The sequence below is a fragment of the Microplitis mediator genome, chromosome 2 (assembly GCF_029852145.1).
Source record: "Microplitis mediator isolate UGA2020A chromosome 2, iyMicMedi2.1, whole genome shotgun sequence".
NCBI classification, from domain to species: Eukaryota; Metazoa; Arthropoda; class Insecta; order Hymenoptera; family Braconidae; genus Microplitis; species Microplitis mediator.
Window position 1 is genome coordinate 19,049,461 of NC_079970.1, and position 15,769 is coordinate 19,065,229.

The 15,769-nt window shown below is 27.8% G+C and overlaps 3 protein-coding genes across 3 annotated transcripts; all 3 read left to right on the forward strand.

Annotated features, from left to right (window-relative positions):
• Positions 1–7,691: 7,691 nt before the first annotated feature.
• Positions 7,692–9,557, forward strand: LOC130663163 (speckle-type POZ protein B-like). Its single transcript, XM_057462272.1, has 2 exons — positions 7,692–9,155; positions 9,228–9,557. Exons 1-2 carry the CDS (start codon positions 8,132–8,134, stop codon positions 9,245–9,247), a joined length of 1,044 nt encoding a protein of 347 aa, XP_057318255.1. The 5' UTR covers positions 7,692–8,131; the 3' UTR covers positions 9,248–9,557.
• A 1,288-nt stretch (positions 9,558–10,845) lies between these two features.
• Positions 10,846–12,679, forward strand: LOC130663172 (speckle-type POZ protein B-like). The gene is made up of 2 exons (XM_057462289.1): positions 10,846–12,140; positions 12,212–12,679. Exons 1-2 carry the CDS (start codon positions 11,120–11,122, stop codon positions 12,229–12,231), a joined length of 1,041 nt encoding a protein of 346 aa, XP_057318272.1. The 5' UTR covers positions 10,846–11,119; the 3' UTR covers positions 12,232–12,679.
• An 894-nt stretch (positions 12,680–13,573) lies between these two features.
• LOC130663404 (speckle-type POZ protein B-like) lies at positions 13,574–15,615 on the forward strand. The gene is made up of 2 exons (XM_057462605.1): positions 13,574–14,747; positions 14,825–15,615. Exon 1 carries the CDS (start codon positions 13,867–13,869, stop codon positions 14,743–14,745), a length of 879 nt encoding a protein of 292 aa, XP_057318588.1. The 5' UTR covers positions 13,574–13,866; the 3' UTR covers positions 14,746–14,747; positions 14,825–15,615.
• The last annotated feature ends 154 nt before the right edge of the window (positions 15,616–15,769 follow it).

The window sequence follows — 15,769 nt, forward strand, 5'->3', positions numbered from 1 at the left end:
AAAATAGGTATGTTGAAAATTATAATAAATCTTTCATTTCAATCATTTCCTATTTAAATAATTTTTTATCTGCTCTATTACATCAATTATTGATCATTAATCTTTATAAATAATAAACGATTGTGAATGGTAAAAGTGATTTATTTATATTTAAATACTTATATAAATTATTTTAGAAATCGTGATCACAAATTGTAGAACAAAATGTGGATATTGTTAAATAAAAAATTTATTAATGAGTTCATGTAATATTGCAATTTTATTAATTTAATATTACAATGAATTCATATATATTTATATATATAACGACAGTCTCAGTAGAAAACCGCCTAACTCCACATTTTTGAGACAATGATTTCTTTGCATCTTCTGTTGGCTACCCTGATTAAAAGAAACGATTTAAAACGATTCAGTTTCACGACTATATAGATATAAATTCGTCATTGAGTGAATCGTTTTGATTAATGAGGGAAGTGTCATATAATACACATAATTGATGCTTACCCGGAAAAAACGAATCATATCTGGTTATGTATGACCATATATGTAGATTGGCAATACATGGTCATTTATCGTCATGTATAACAATATATGGTCATTAGGGTACTTCGTTTGAGACGACTATTTTTTTTTTCTAAGTCTAATGTCAAAATATCATTTTACACATTAAAAAAAAAATTCCCACCAGAGATGAGCTCTTAATTTTAACTTTAAGTACTCCTTAAATGAATTTGAAATTTTCCCACTTAATTAACACGTAAATTTTAATTTTTTATTTCAATTATCTATAGCATCGCGGCATTTCAAGATATTTAATTGATCATAGGTGGAAATTACAGAGGAATCTTTCCTCTTTAAAAGTGCTTGTAGCTAATTTATGTTTTGTAACCGGCCTCACCAATAAAAAATCTTAAAGCCAATTTTTTCTCGAATTTCATGGTTTTATCTATTTTACTCGCAAACCACTAACTTTATGACAAAAATGTATGGGACTTTTTTTGTAGGGAATTTGATTTCCTACAAAAGAAATTATGTAAGCCATTACCGTAGAACTAGTAGATTTCGGGATAAAGCCAATTAAACATCTCAAAATTTGAAAAATCGCTGTTTGATCCAAGATTTTAGTACTTTTTTATAAAATTATGGCCGAAGAAATATATAATATATCCTGGTCAATTGGGTGAGAATTTTTTTTTCAACGTGTAAAATGATATTTTGACGTAGGACTTGGAAAAAAAAATATTAATCTCAAATGAAGCACCCTAATGGCTATATATTGTTATACATGACGACATATGACCATATATTGCCAATCTACATATATGGCCATAAATGGTGCATCATATATGGCCATATAATATATGATCATATATGATTCATTTTTCTCGGGCATGGGTTTATATTTTTTTCAAATTTTCAAATTATGGAAGTTGTTAAACGACAACTGCTTAACTCCTACAAAAACTGGGAGAGGGAACTGATTTTTTGAAAAATCAAAATCAAAAATATTTTTCCTATGCTCATTAGCAAAAGAAATCATATCCAGAACAAAAATATCTGCATAGCAGGGTAGCAATACCATTTGTAGCCACTGCTCAAATTTTGGACACTTAATACACCATTTTAATTAATAAAAAAGTATTATATGAACTTTCATTGTACTCGTGTGATAAAACCATCGTCGTACACATTTTAAAAATTAATTACAATCGAACTCCATTAACTCAGATTCCATTATCTCGGAACTTCCCCTCAATCTTGACCCCACTACGAGCTACGCTTCTCCCACCGAACGCAACACGACCCGGTACAAATTAATGTCGCTAATTGTAGACGTAAGAGCGCATGTGTTATAGTATACTTCTTAAGGAAGAAGGGGCATCCGTTAACTCGCTAATTCCAAGAATTTTTCGCTCCTCCATAAACTAACTGTCCAAGTTAATGGAGTTCGACTGTACGTCTTTCTAAAAATTATTTCAAGTGTCCAAAACTGGCCCTAAAGTGACCAAAAATGGTACCTCTATCCTATGAATATTTAAATATTATTTTTTTTCAAGTTGAAAAAATGATTTTTTTACTTTTTTTTTTAGCTCTTATGTATAATTTACAAAAATGGAGTTAAGTGATTGTTTACTAAGAATGAATATATATGTATATATAAGTATAACAGTCAAGGTAAAGTTATAAGATCAATCTTAATGTATAATAAATTTACTCGTATCGAGTGTTGTTACGCTCAAATGATCGTCACGGTCGATCGATACGCTCGACAAGACACCACTGCCAACAAATTTATTATTTAATATATATATTTAATAAACCGCAAATTATCTTACTCTCCACATATAATTTAACTAAACAATTCATCCAAATTGAGTAATTGCCAAAAATAAAAAAAAGTTAATTAATGAAATTGATCATATATTTTTAAAATCAATTGTATGAATATAGTTTTAATTTCGTAATAAATAATGATAATAATAGTAATAATAAAAAAATTAATAGAGAGTAAATTACGAGGGTGATATATCTTCACATGAACAATATCCTCAGGTATAATAAAATTAATAAATTTGGCCCAGAGGCTTTTTGTGTGTTGTCGTCAGGCGAAAGTAAAAGAAACTTTTGATCTCGATCGTTGCCTTAAGGCGAGGCGAAGTTCACAGGACCACACCCCCGCTTTACTTGTTTAATTCTCATGGACGATAGTTCGCGTAATACAACAATCGTCGAGGTCGAGGAAATGTTAAATTATTGCCAGCAGACTCATTATTTTTCCGGTTATTTTGCAACCATTCGGCGGCGCAAGACTCAAGAGTAATAAAAAACGGACTTAACTCGAGATAGATTTCGTGGAAGGGATTAAATGATGGATAGCTAGTTGTTACACTGGTTAACCCTTGGGAAAGAGAGGGTACTTGTGACGTTCACTGATCTCAATCTCTATCTAGCTATCTATATTTATTAGACACGTGCCTGCCTCTATCAGTAGCCATCGTAATAAACAATACCAGTAATTAATTCAAACCTGATTGTTATTTACTTCATCATCAGAAGGCTAAGAAAGCCTGTAATCATAATTGTACTGCAGTGTGTTATTATAACTTTGGAGATATCAAAGAGGCAAGTAATTGAAAAGGTTGATGAGTAGTATGCCTTGCAGAACGTCTTTATTACTACGGTACAATAGAATAGTTTCGACAGTTGCTTTGTTTTTTTTTTTTCTTTATTTTACTTTGGCAAAATTCTTTATACGGAAAAAAATTGTTTGCTATACTACAAGATAAGATAACTTATGATAACAAAGCTTTGCCTTAATAGACAACGAAGTATTCGTTGTGTTGACAATATTTTTGTAATCTCTGATTAAAAATTCCAATTCAATCCGATTGAAACTCAATCGGATTTTTATCGGATTCAGTCATGAAATCAGAGCGTTCTGATTAACTGATTGAATTGCAATCAGATTCGATCGGAAAAAAATGTTTATTATTTTCCAACTAAATCCGATTGAAACATTTTAATCGGATTCAATCGAAAAATGATAATTTTTTATCGAGCATTTTTCCGTTTGAATACGATTTAATCTGATTAGAATTTTTCAATCAGATTCAATCGAAGTTTTTAATCAGTGATGCTAGAAAATTGTTTGTTAGGTCAAGCAATGATTTGAGACTGCAGCAAAACTGTTGTGTTTCAGTAAAAAATTGATTTTTTAAAGTAACAAAATAAATTTGTAGCACTGACAAAAATTTTTTTTAATCATAAGCTAAAATTACTTACGGTTACAGAGGTCTGCTTTAAATTACAACGATGTTGTTATAATGAACATGTGTTTCCATAAAAAATCTACTTCTTAATTACGACACAAGTTCATTTGTTAATCCGCCTTTTGTTATGATGATGAAACTCATTTTTTTCATGTATGCACAGAAAACTCCATAGCATTTCTCTACCTAAAATATTTTTATCGTAAAATAAAACTATTCTTGAACTGATTACTCCAAAACATCTCTATCCAGATCAACTTTCCTCAAGCTCAAACTACTCCGAAACTTTTCTATTCAATGACAATATCCGAAATAACACCAGGTACTATCCATATCCCTGATTAAAAACTCCGATTGAAACCAATGAATTCCGATTGAAAGTCTATCGGATTTCAATCGGAACCAATCGGATTCAATCGGAACTCAGCGGTTTAAATCGGAGTTTTTAATCAGGGATTATTGACTCCGCTAAAAAATCATCGGTAGCTGCGAGAAAACACATTAATTTCCATGTTAACTAACGTGTTTTCTCAGCTACCGATGATTTTCTTATCATTGAATAGAAAAATTTCGGAGTAGAGTTCGAGCTCGAGAGTTGATCTGCATAAAGGTGTTTGGGAGTAATCAATTCAAGTATAGTTCTATTTTACGATGGACATATTTTCGGTAGGAAAATACTATAAACTTGTCTGTACATAAAGAGATTCTGGAGTGACTTATCACAATGCCTTTACTTTAACTTGTAGATAAAAATATGTATCCAGTATATCCTAGAAAAAAAAATATGTCATATGAATAATGTTTATTGAATAGACATGAGCCATAGGCGCAGAGATATAAAGATAATAATTATAGTAATAGGGGGTGGAGTTGTATTATTATTATTACTATTACTATTTTTTTTTATATCGTGATATGGTAAATTCATTGTATAATAGTATTATATTTGTAACCCCTAGGGCATCGGTCGTGTTTGATTCATTGGCACGATCGGATAGGAACGCCCGCGACATAAGATTACTGTACGTCAAATCACTTAAACCAGTAAGATAAATTAAGAATAAAAAGTCGGGATATATGTATGCAAGATATAAAACTGGGCCAAAAGGAGAGGCCAGAGGGAGAAAGAGAATGGATGAAAGGGTATGAGTTGTCCTTCATTGGTATATTTATTCAGCTTTTTTTTTTTATTATTATCGTTATTATTATTATTTGACTTTTATTTATTTATTTTAGTTTTTAAATTATCGTTGAGGTAAATTGTATGTACCTTGATAGTCTCAATTGCCTGTGTCCAATTTACCAGAATGGCCTCATTGAATGACCTTCAGGTGATAAGTATTATGAAATGTCTGCAAAGGCGTGAGTACTTTCTTTTAAAGCTTTTATTAAGCTTGTAATTTATGATTATTTATTTTTTAAATTTTATTTATTGAAATAATTTTGATTTATTATTTAAATTAATTATGAGAAAGTGTTTTATCGTTCTGCAATAAATATATGCTCGAGATAAAAATTTTTGGAGTAATTTTGATTGCCTTTAGGTATTCACTTTTAAATTGATAGATTGATATTTGATAGAAAAATTCTATTTCTTAGAAGGAGGAGGGGAGACGAATGAGATACTCCCAAAATTTCATAAAAAAAGTTCGTTTTTTTAAAATGTTTTTTTAACATTCGAAAATCACTTTTGTAAATATAATTGAGTATCAATTTGTTTGGTAAACTTTTTCAAAAATCGAAGTGTCAGTCGAAAAATTTTAATGACTTTTGTTTCATGACATAAACATTAAAACTTTTTTTTCTTCCTTTGTAAACGTGGAATTGAAGAAGAAAAATGATTAGCGGGAATGTTAGCAGACATCAGACAAATTTAAAATTATTAATAAATAGAGTAAATAAGTAATAGAATAAAATTTTTTAAAAATGCGCATTTAAAAAATTTTGAAATAAGTAAGTGCATTTAAAAAAAAAATTTTTTTTTTAATTATCTACTATATTTATTTATAATTTTAAATTTGTCTGATGTCTACTACATTCACACCCATGAAAATAGTATATTACATACCTAGGCCAGTAAAATAAGAAAAGTCTCAGAGCACATGTAATTGTTGGCCGAGGCGAAGCCGAGGCTGACAAACATGTGGTCTGAGGCTTTCTTTTTTACTGGCCAAGGTGCGTATACTATTTTTCTGCTCGACGAAGCCGGAAAGTCGCAACTTCGTTTGGGGCAGCGGCCCGAAAGTTGCCACTTTCCGGCCAGAGGGCAGAAAATGAATTTCAAAGTTTCCAATTGCTAACTAATCAAGAATATTTATGAAAATTTATCAAGATCACCAAAGCAAATTTTATGATTTAAAATTTTAATTTTACAACGCATTATTTTATTATTCTTATATTTTTTAAATTAATTTGTATAAAAATTTTTAACAAATCGATTGAAAAAAAAAGACAGAATTACAAACTGAAATTTTATTAAAAAATTTTATTTTATTTAATCGCTAAGATAAAAAACATTTTTTCATCCATAATACTTTTACGTAAATTATATAAATTGCTGTAATTACCTGGTTTGAAAAAAATTTATACCTGATGAATAAAAGTTATTTTAATTGGAGTAAATATAACTATTAAAATATTTAACTTTTACGACTCACCCTGATTAAACAAAATGATTAAAAATGATTTCACACGTTAAATGTCCATAAGAGACAGGATTAGAAATGATTTGAAGGATTAAAAAGTATTTAAAATGATTAAAAAACAAATCATTTTTAATCATTTTTAATCATTTTGTTTAATCAGGGCAATAACTTTTCAATAACTCACACAGGCATTTCATCAGAAAAAAAAATAATTCATGTAAAATTTGTATCTAACAGGATAGTCCTGATACGTTCTCTCTAAAAGTGAAGTAGCAAAATTCATTAGCAAATAGTAAATGTTCACTATAATTCACTAATTCAGTTTTAGAGTTGAACTTTTTTTCCCGCTTCAAACCACAATTTGAACATTTAATTTCCACACTGATAGGAGTATTTTTTTGATATTAATAAATGTATTTATTTGAAACAGTTTTTCAGCATTACTTGGCTGAAATAAGTATTTGTTTGCTTAAATATAGATTTATCAAAAGTTAATAAGTCTCATATTTGAGTGAACATCGCCACGATTTTTAACTACCGATTTTTTGTTTATAACCTCGAATGAAATGAGTGCGATCGTTAGTAGAGATTTATTACAATATGTACTTTTTTATATATTTTGTATAATAATTTTTATTCTCAATTCAAATTAATTGTGTGTATATTGTTCTTTGAAAAAATGAAATTAAACAGTCCTATAAATTATCTGTCATAACCTTGCTTAATTGAATTCATGTGTCATTTCTTTCTATTCAAATAAGCCATTTATTAACAATTAAGAAATATTTATTTGGCTCAAATAAATCTCGTTTAATAAATCATTTGTTAACATAAATACTTCTATCAGTGCACCAAACACTTTTCGTTACTCGCGATAGCATGCCCGACAATTTTCATCACGTAGGTAAAAAAAAATAAAGATGCAAAAATTAGAGTAAAAGTATTTAGTTGAAAAATTTTTAATTATAATAGACTGCAATATTATTGTTGAGTGTTCAGTAAAAAACCAATTCTCCAAAGTAAATTAACTAATAGTTGTAGCATAATAAGAGTTTCAATTCATTTTTAATTTGGATATTCAAATAAATTTGAACTGCTAATTACTAAAAAATCTTGTTTTTTTTTTTTTAAATAATTTTTTTAAAATTACTGTTCAATGTGTTTTTATTTTAAGCAATTGGAAAAATTTGATGTAATTTGAAAATCGCGCGTTATCTTTCATTACCATTAAAAGATGACGCTGACGTGAACTTAGTGAGGCTGACGCTGAGGTGCAGACGAATTATTGCGATAAGTTTGACAGATCGTCGGTGGAGAGCGGAAATTTCCTCGAAATTCGGACATCCAATGCTCCTTCTTCTTCAAAGAATAAATTACGCGCACGCGTTGTTACATCTCCATGAATGAATCTGTATATGTATACAGGGTGTACAAATGTGTAGTATTTCATGGGTGACAGCATCTCTCGTAGTGGGAATCAAGATTGAGGGGAAGTCCAAACCTCCAGACCTAATGGAATTCGGCTTCAAGTTACGATGTTATGAAATCAAAAGTCGACATATTTTTTCTCAGTAGTTAGTTATACAGAGTGATTAATATTATATCAGTGTATATTGTTATGATAATAAACTATTGATAAATAAATATACTTAAATAATTATAAAATAAATTTAATTAAAAGAATTAAGTTTCAAGTATTTGTTATTGTTTGACAAAATGGAAATTTTAGGTTATTCCCATTCCAAAGAGCACAAAGTAACTTATAAATGGAAAATTGATCAAATAATTCCATTTATTAAGTATACTGAAAGCAGTGATGAACAGAAAGTGACGCTCGACTCACCTAACTTTACCACAAATGACGAAACCAAAAGTTCATGGCATTTACATTTGCGACTATTAGAGGAAAAAGGATGGGTATCATTATTTTTGGTCCAAAATGATGGAAAAGACAAAGTAAGAATAAAGTATTCACTATTTCTTTTAGACAACAAAAATGAAAGAAAATTTATTAAAACTTCTTATCACCATCGCGACTTCAATCTGGGACGGGGATATTTACAATTTGTTGAAATAGAACAGTTACTAGACAACAAAGATGATTTTTTACCTAATAATGCCTTAACTGTATGTGTTGAACTAACTATTTATGACAATTATGAATCACTTACTACTGAATATCCATTGCAAACACCACAGCGTCGAATAACTGATGACCTTAAAGAACTCTATGATAGTAAGTCAAACAGTGACGTTATTTTAGTTGTGGGTAATGAAAAATTTAACGCTCACAAGATCATACTGTCAGCTCGCAGTCCTGTATTTTCCGCAATGTTCACCCATAAAATGAAGGAAAATAGAGACAACGAAGTTGCAATACCTGATATAGAACCTGAAATTGTCAATAAACTGTTGGAGTTTATTTATACTGACGAAATAAATGATTTAGATATGGATGCTGCGAGTTTATTGGACGCTGCAGATAAATATCAATTGTTAAAACTAAAAAGTTTATGCGAAGAATCGTTATCTAAGTCGGCCAGTATTGATAATGCGATTGAATTGATGATTTTAGCAGATCTGCACAATGCTAATCAATTATTCGAACGTGTGCTTGAATTGGTAATAAAAAATATCGAAGATGTCATTAATACTCCAGAGTATAAAATATTAGAAGAATCTAAACCACTGTTATTAACGAAATTAATTAAAAAACAAGCGACTTTGATAAAGAATAATGGTACGTAATATTATTTTTTTTAATTTTATTTATTTGTTTATTTGCAATTCAATCAACTCATTTTTTTTATAGCTTCAAAAGATAAGAAATAATTGGGATGTTGTTTACTAAGTACTCAATTTATTAGAGAACGGCTTTTGAGCAGAATATTGACCTAAAATATTTGGGTTTTATGATTTGAAAACGATACATACTTATTTTGCAAATCTAATAATAATTATTTTTAGAAAGTAAGATTTAAATAGATCAGATATTTACTGTTTCTAAATATGCTATTTTTAGATTATCAACTCAAATATATATTACCATATAAATATTTTTCAATACTAAGTACAAATTAGTTTATATAGATTAATATTATTTTTCGAAATTACTGTCAAATGTAAGCGTAAGAAATCGTTAGTGACGATTGTAAACTTATAGAAATTTTTGTACTTTCATATCTTTTTTCTAATAAATATTTTTTAAAAACTGATTACATTGTTTGAAAACATATTACGTAATATTTTTTTGCTTCTTATTATCTCAATATTTTATGCCAATTAAATGCGTACATCATAAAATTAGCATCATTACCTTATAATTATTCACGACAATAAACAGAAAATAATTGTTTACTTTTCTTCGTATAGTTTTCTAATAATTGTCATTGAATATCGCGTGGGTGGAAAAAAAATTAATGTGTGAAAAAATAATGAGTAAGGTAAAAGCCCCTATATACCCGCTCACTTTTCATTAGAGTGAGATTAAATCACTTAATATAAATTAATAAATAAAATGAAAAGCCATATTTTTTTTATAGTTATTTCTTGAAGTTTCGAGTATTAGAATAAAATTTTAGTTTGAAGAATAATGTTGATAATTAATTATTACTAATTTTTTAAATAAGGTCCTTGAGTGTACCCATAGTCACCCACTAAAAGTTGTGATGACCATTACTCGATCAACACATGGCCCTATAGTCGCTCAGAGACAATATCAATTAAACTATGATGAGTTTATTGATTTCGAAAATAATTTATGAATTATACTACTTTATTCTTTCATAATATAAATTTTCATGAATGTAAAAAATGTATTTAATAAGATATAGTTATAACAATTCTTAAAAAATTTGACGTAACAAAAATTTAATCTAACGAATGAACGTTAAAGTAAAAAATGCCCGGCTAAGCGCGATTTTGAAAACAGTCATTTACATTAAATTTATAATCTATTATAAAATAATTTGATACATCATATTTCAATATATTTAGATTCAAAAATAATTGTTTTTCAATAATAATATTTTCAGTTGTTATGTTTTTTTTTTATAATAATTATATCAAAATGCCTTAAACAGTTAAAGTGAGCGACTAATGGTACTGAGCGGGTATAGGGGCTTTTACCTTAATTACTAAAAAATCTTGTTTATTTTTAAATATTTTTTTAAAAATTACTATTCAATGTGTTTTTATTATTAAACAATTAGGAAAATTAATTTAATGTAATTTAAAAATCGCGCGTTGTCTTTCATTACTATTAAAAGATGGCACTGACGTTAACTTAGTGAGGCTGACGCTGAAGCGGAAATTTCCTGTAAATTCGGACATTCAATGCTCCTTCTCCTTCAAAGAGTAAACTACACGCATGCGTTGTTACATCACCATGAATGCATTCTGTATATGTATACAGCGTACACAAATGTGTGGTATTCGATGAGAGACAGCATCTCCGGTAGTGGGAATCAAAATTGAGGGGAAATCCAAACGTCCAGCCCTAATGGAATTCGGCTTTAAGTTTTAAGTTATGAAATCAAAAGTCGACATATTTTTTCTCAGTAGTTAGTCATACAGAGTAATTAATATTGTATCAGTGTATATTGTTATGATACTAAACTATTGATAAATAAATATATTTAAATAATTTTTAAATAAATTTAATTAAAAGAATTAAGTTTCAAGTATTTGTTGTTGTTCAACAGAATGGAAATTTTAGGTTATTCCCATTCCCGAAAGCATCAAGTAATTTATAAATGGAAAATTGATGAAATAATTCCATTTATTGAGTCTACTGAAAGCTGTGATGCAGGGATAGTGACGCTCGACTCACCTAACTTTACCACAAGTGGCAAAAATAAAATTTCATGGTACTTAAAACTGCTATCGAGGGAAAAGGGATGGATATCAATCCTTTTGCGTCGAAAAGATGGGAATGATGAAGTAAGAATAAAGGTGTCAGTATTTATGTTAGACAGCAAAAATGAAAGAAAATTTATTAAAACTAACGACGAACAACGTGATTTTGAAGAAGTCGGGAGATTTCTGAAATTTCTTGAAATTAAGAAGTTATTGGAAAATAAAGATGATTTTTTACCAAATAATACCTTAACTATAGGTGTTAAACTAAGTATTTATGACAATTATGAATCATTTACTTTTGAATATCCATTGCAAGGACCACAGCGTCAAATGACTGATGATTTTAAAAAACTCTATAACAGTCAGATAAACAGTGACGTTACTTTCATTGTGGGTAATGAAAAATTCAAAGCTCACAAGATCATACTGTCAGCTCGCAGCCCTGTATTTTCCGCAATGTTCACCCATAAAATGAAGGAAAACAGAGACAATAAAGTTGCAATACCTGATATAGAACCTAAAATTTTTAATAAACTGTTAGAGTTTATTTATACTGACGAAATAAATGATTTAGATATGGATGCTGTGAGTTTATTGGAAGCTGCAGATAAATATCAATTGTTAACACTAAAAAGTTTATGCGAAAAATCGGTATCTAAGTCCGTCAGTATTGATAATGCGATTGCATTGATGATTTTAGCAGATCTGCATAATGCTAATCAACTGGTCGAACGTGTGCTTGAATTAATAATAAAAAATATCAAAGATGTCATTGATACTCCAGAGTATAAAATATTAGAAGAATCTAAACCACTGTTGTTATCAAAATTATTTAAAAAACTAGCGACTTCGATAAAGAATGATGGTACATAATTTTATTTTTTTTATTTCATTTATTTATTTATTCGCAATTCAATTAAGTCATTTTTTTTATAGCTTCAAAAGATGAAAAATAATTGGGATATTGTTTACTAAGTAGTCAATTAATTAGAGAACGACATTTGAGCAGAAAATTGACCTAAAATATTTGGGTTTTATGATTTGAAAACGACGAATTCTTATTTTTCAAATCTAATAATTATTATTCTTAAAAAGTAAGATTTAAATAGATCAGATATTTACTGTTTCTCAATTAATATTTTTAGATTATCAACTCAAATATTCATTACCATATATATATTTTTTAATACTAAGTTCGAATTAATTTATATAAATTAACAATATTTTTTTTTTAATAATTGTCAAATGTAAGCGTAAGAAATTCCTAAGTGACGATTGTGAACTCGTAGAAATTTTTGTACTTTAAAATTTTCTTTCTAATCAATATTTTTTAAAAACTAATCAAATTGTTTGAAAAGATATTATGTATTATTTATTTAATTACAACTACCCTAATATTTAATGTACAATTTTTGTACTTTCAGATCTTCTTTCTAATAAATATTTTTTAAAAACTAATTAAATTGTTTGAAAACATATTACGTATTACTTATTAACTTTATATTATCTTAATAATTAATACAATTTAAATACGTGTAGCATAAAATTAGCATCAATACCTTATAATTATTCACGATAATAAACAGAAAATAAAATAACTGTTTACTTTTCTTCGTATAGTTTTCTAATAATTGTTGTCATTAAACATCGCGTGGGTGGAAAACAAATTAATGTGTGAAAAATTAATTAATAAAATTAATTTGAATTGGAATATTCAAATAAATTTTTGATGGCTAATTGTTAAAAAATTTATTTTTAAACATATACTTTTGTTTATATATATTGATTATGTAATAGTTCGTTTAAAGTCAAAGTAAACGCAAAAATTCATAAATAATTTTTACCTCTAACTTTATATTAACTGGTACAGAATTTTTCATTTATTTTAAATTTATATGTGTTAAAAAGATAAATTATTTACCTGTAAAAATATTTTCAATTTCAATTGACTTCTGAGTGATGCAAAAATTGAAAAAATCAAGTTACATTCAACGTAAAGTTAATAAATAAATGTTCAACACGAACACTCGCTAAAAAAATTAATCATCCGTAGAAGTTATATACTAGTAAAACTTAAAAAATGATTAATGTTTCGGTAATAAGTATTTTCAAAATTAGTGTTTAATTCATTTTTATTATTGGATATGGTTATTATAATTGATTCGTTATAATTCGAAAATCGCGCTACATTTTGTTGCCATTTAAAGATGCCGCTAACGTTAAATACTCAAATTGATATAAAAAAAAAAGCTTCAGATGCTTAGGTTATAAAGTTTAAAAACATCAAAAGTTGTTATATTTTTCATCACAGTGATCTAATTTAATAGCACCGTGATTAATATTTTTCCAGATATATATTGTTATAATAATAAGCTATTGATATACTCAACTAATTTTTTAATAAATTTAACAAAAAAAATTAAGTTTCAAGTATTTGTTGTTGTTGAACAAAATGGAAATTTCATGTGATTCATATTCCGAAAAGCACAAAATAATTTATAAATGGAAGATTCATGAAATAATACCATTTATTAAGTCTACTAAAAAAGATAAAGATCTAGTAGAGCTTAACTCATCAAACTTTACTGCAAATGACAAGGCTGAAAATTTATGGTATTTACAACAGACTATCAGAAAAAAAAGAATGGATATCATTATTCTTGCGTCGAAGTAATGGAAAAAATAAAGTAAGAATAAAGTGTTCACTATTTTTTTTAGACGGCAAAAATAAAAAAGTAAATCGGACAAATTCCTACGTAAGTTACGCCTTGGATGATGCGTACGGAGCGGAACAATTTCTTGAAATAAAAGAGTTACTGGAAAAGGAAGATGATCTTATACCAAATAACACCTTAACTGTAGGTGTTGAGATGACTGTTTTTGACGATTACAGATCATTTACTACTGATTATCCGTTGAAAAAACGTCAGCGTAAAATAACTGATGATCTGAAAGAACTCTATGAAAGCAAAACCAACAGTAACGTTATTTTCGTTGTGGGTAATGAAAAATTTAAAGCTCACAAGTTCATACTGTCAACTCGAAGTCCTGTATTTTCCGCAATGTTCACCCATGAGTTGAAGGAAAATAGAAACAGTGAGGTTGATATACCTGATATAGATCCGGAAATTTTCAATAAAATGCTAGAGTTTATTTATACCGACGAGATAAATAATTTGGATGAGGATGCTGAGTCTTTATTAGAATCGGCTGATAAATATCAATTGCTGAACCTAAAAAGTTTATGCGAAGAATCGCTATCTAAGTCAGTCAGTATTGATAATGCGATTGAATTAATGATTTTAGCAGATCTGCATAATGCTGATACGTTACTGGAGTTTATTTTTGAATTTATAATAAGAAATTTCAAAGATGTTGTTAAAACTTCAGAGTATGAAGTATTGGATGAAACTAAACCATTGTTATTATTAAAATTATTAAAAAAACAAGTAGACTTGAATGAAAATTAATGGTACATTACTTTCTTATCTATTTTATTCATTAACTTATTTATGTTACAAATCAGTTTAGTTTTTTGTTTTCTTTTAGCTTCAAGAAATAAAAAATACTTGGTATAATAGGAGCTATTACCGAAAAGGACTCGGTTAATGAGAGGACAAGATTGGAGTAGAATGACGTATGAAAACTTTGATATTTTATTTTAAAGAGGATTAATACGTGTTTCGTAAATCTGATAATTTTTATTTTTAGAAAATATACTTAATATACTGTCATTAAATTAACAATTGGAATAGATATTGTAGTGTGAATAGCTTTTAATTTTTTTCCACCACTAAGTATAAATTAATTTATATAAAGTAACACTAGTTTATTTGTAGTTTTTTAAATTTCCATCAAATGTAAGATGAAAAAATTCCTCAGTGACGATTGTCGACTTGTAAAAATTTTTTTACTTTTGTATCTTTTTTTTTTTCAATGAATATTTTCAAACATGTAATCAAATTGTTTGGAACCATATTACGTATTATTTAATTAATTCTTATCATCCCAAAATTTAATGCGAATTAAATACGTACATCAAAATTGACATCGATACCTTATTCCCAAAAATAAACAGAAAATGATCGTACAGTTATGTCATAATCATCGTCATTAAACATATCGCGGGGGTGAAAAACCAATGTGCGAGAAAATAATAAAGAGTAAAAGTAATTAGTTCAAATTCATTTTGAATTGGAATATTCCAATAAATTTTTGTATGGTTAATTTTTAAAAATTTATCTCTTAACGTTTGTTTGTATACATTGTGTTAAGAGTTTGTTTAAATTCGAAGTAAATGCACAAAAACTAAAATAATTTTTACCAATAACTTTAACTGGGGCAGTATGTTTCATTCATTTTAAATTTACATACGTGATAAAAATAATTATCTGTAAAAATATTTTTAATTTTTTTTGGCGTGAAATTTTTTTTGCGCCAAAAAATCCTTTTTTTGTAGTCAAATAATAATTATCTTTAGAAAGTAAGATTTAA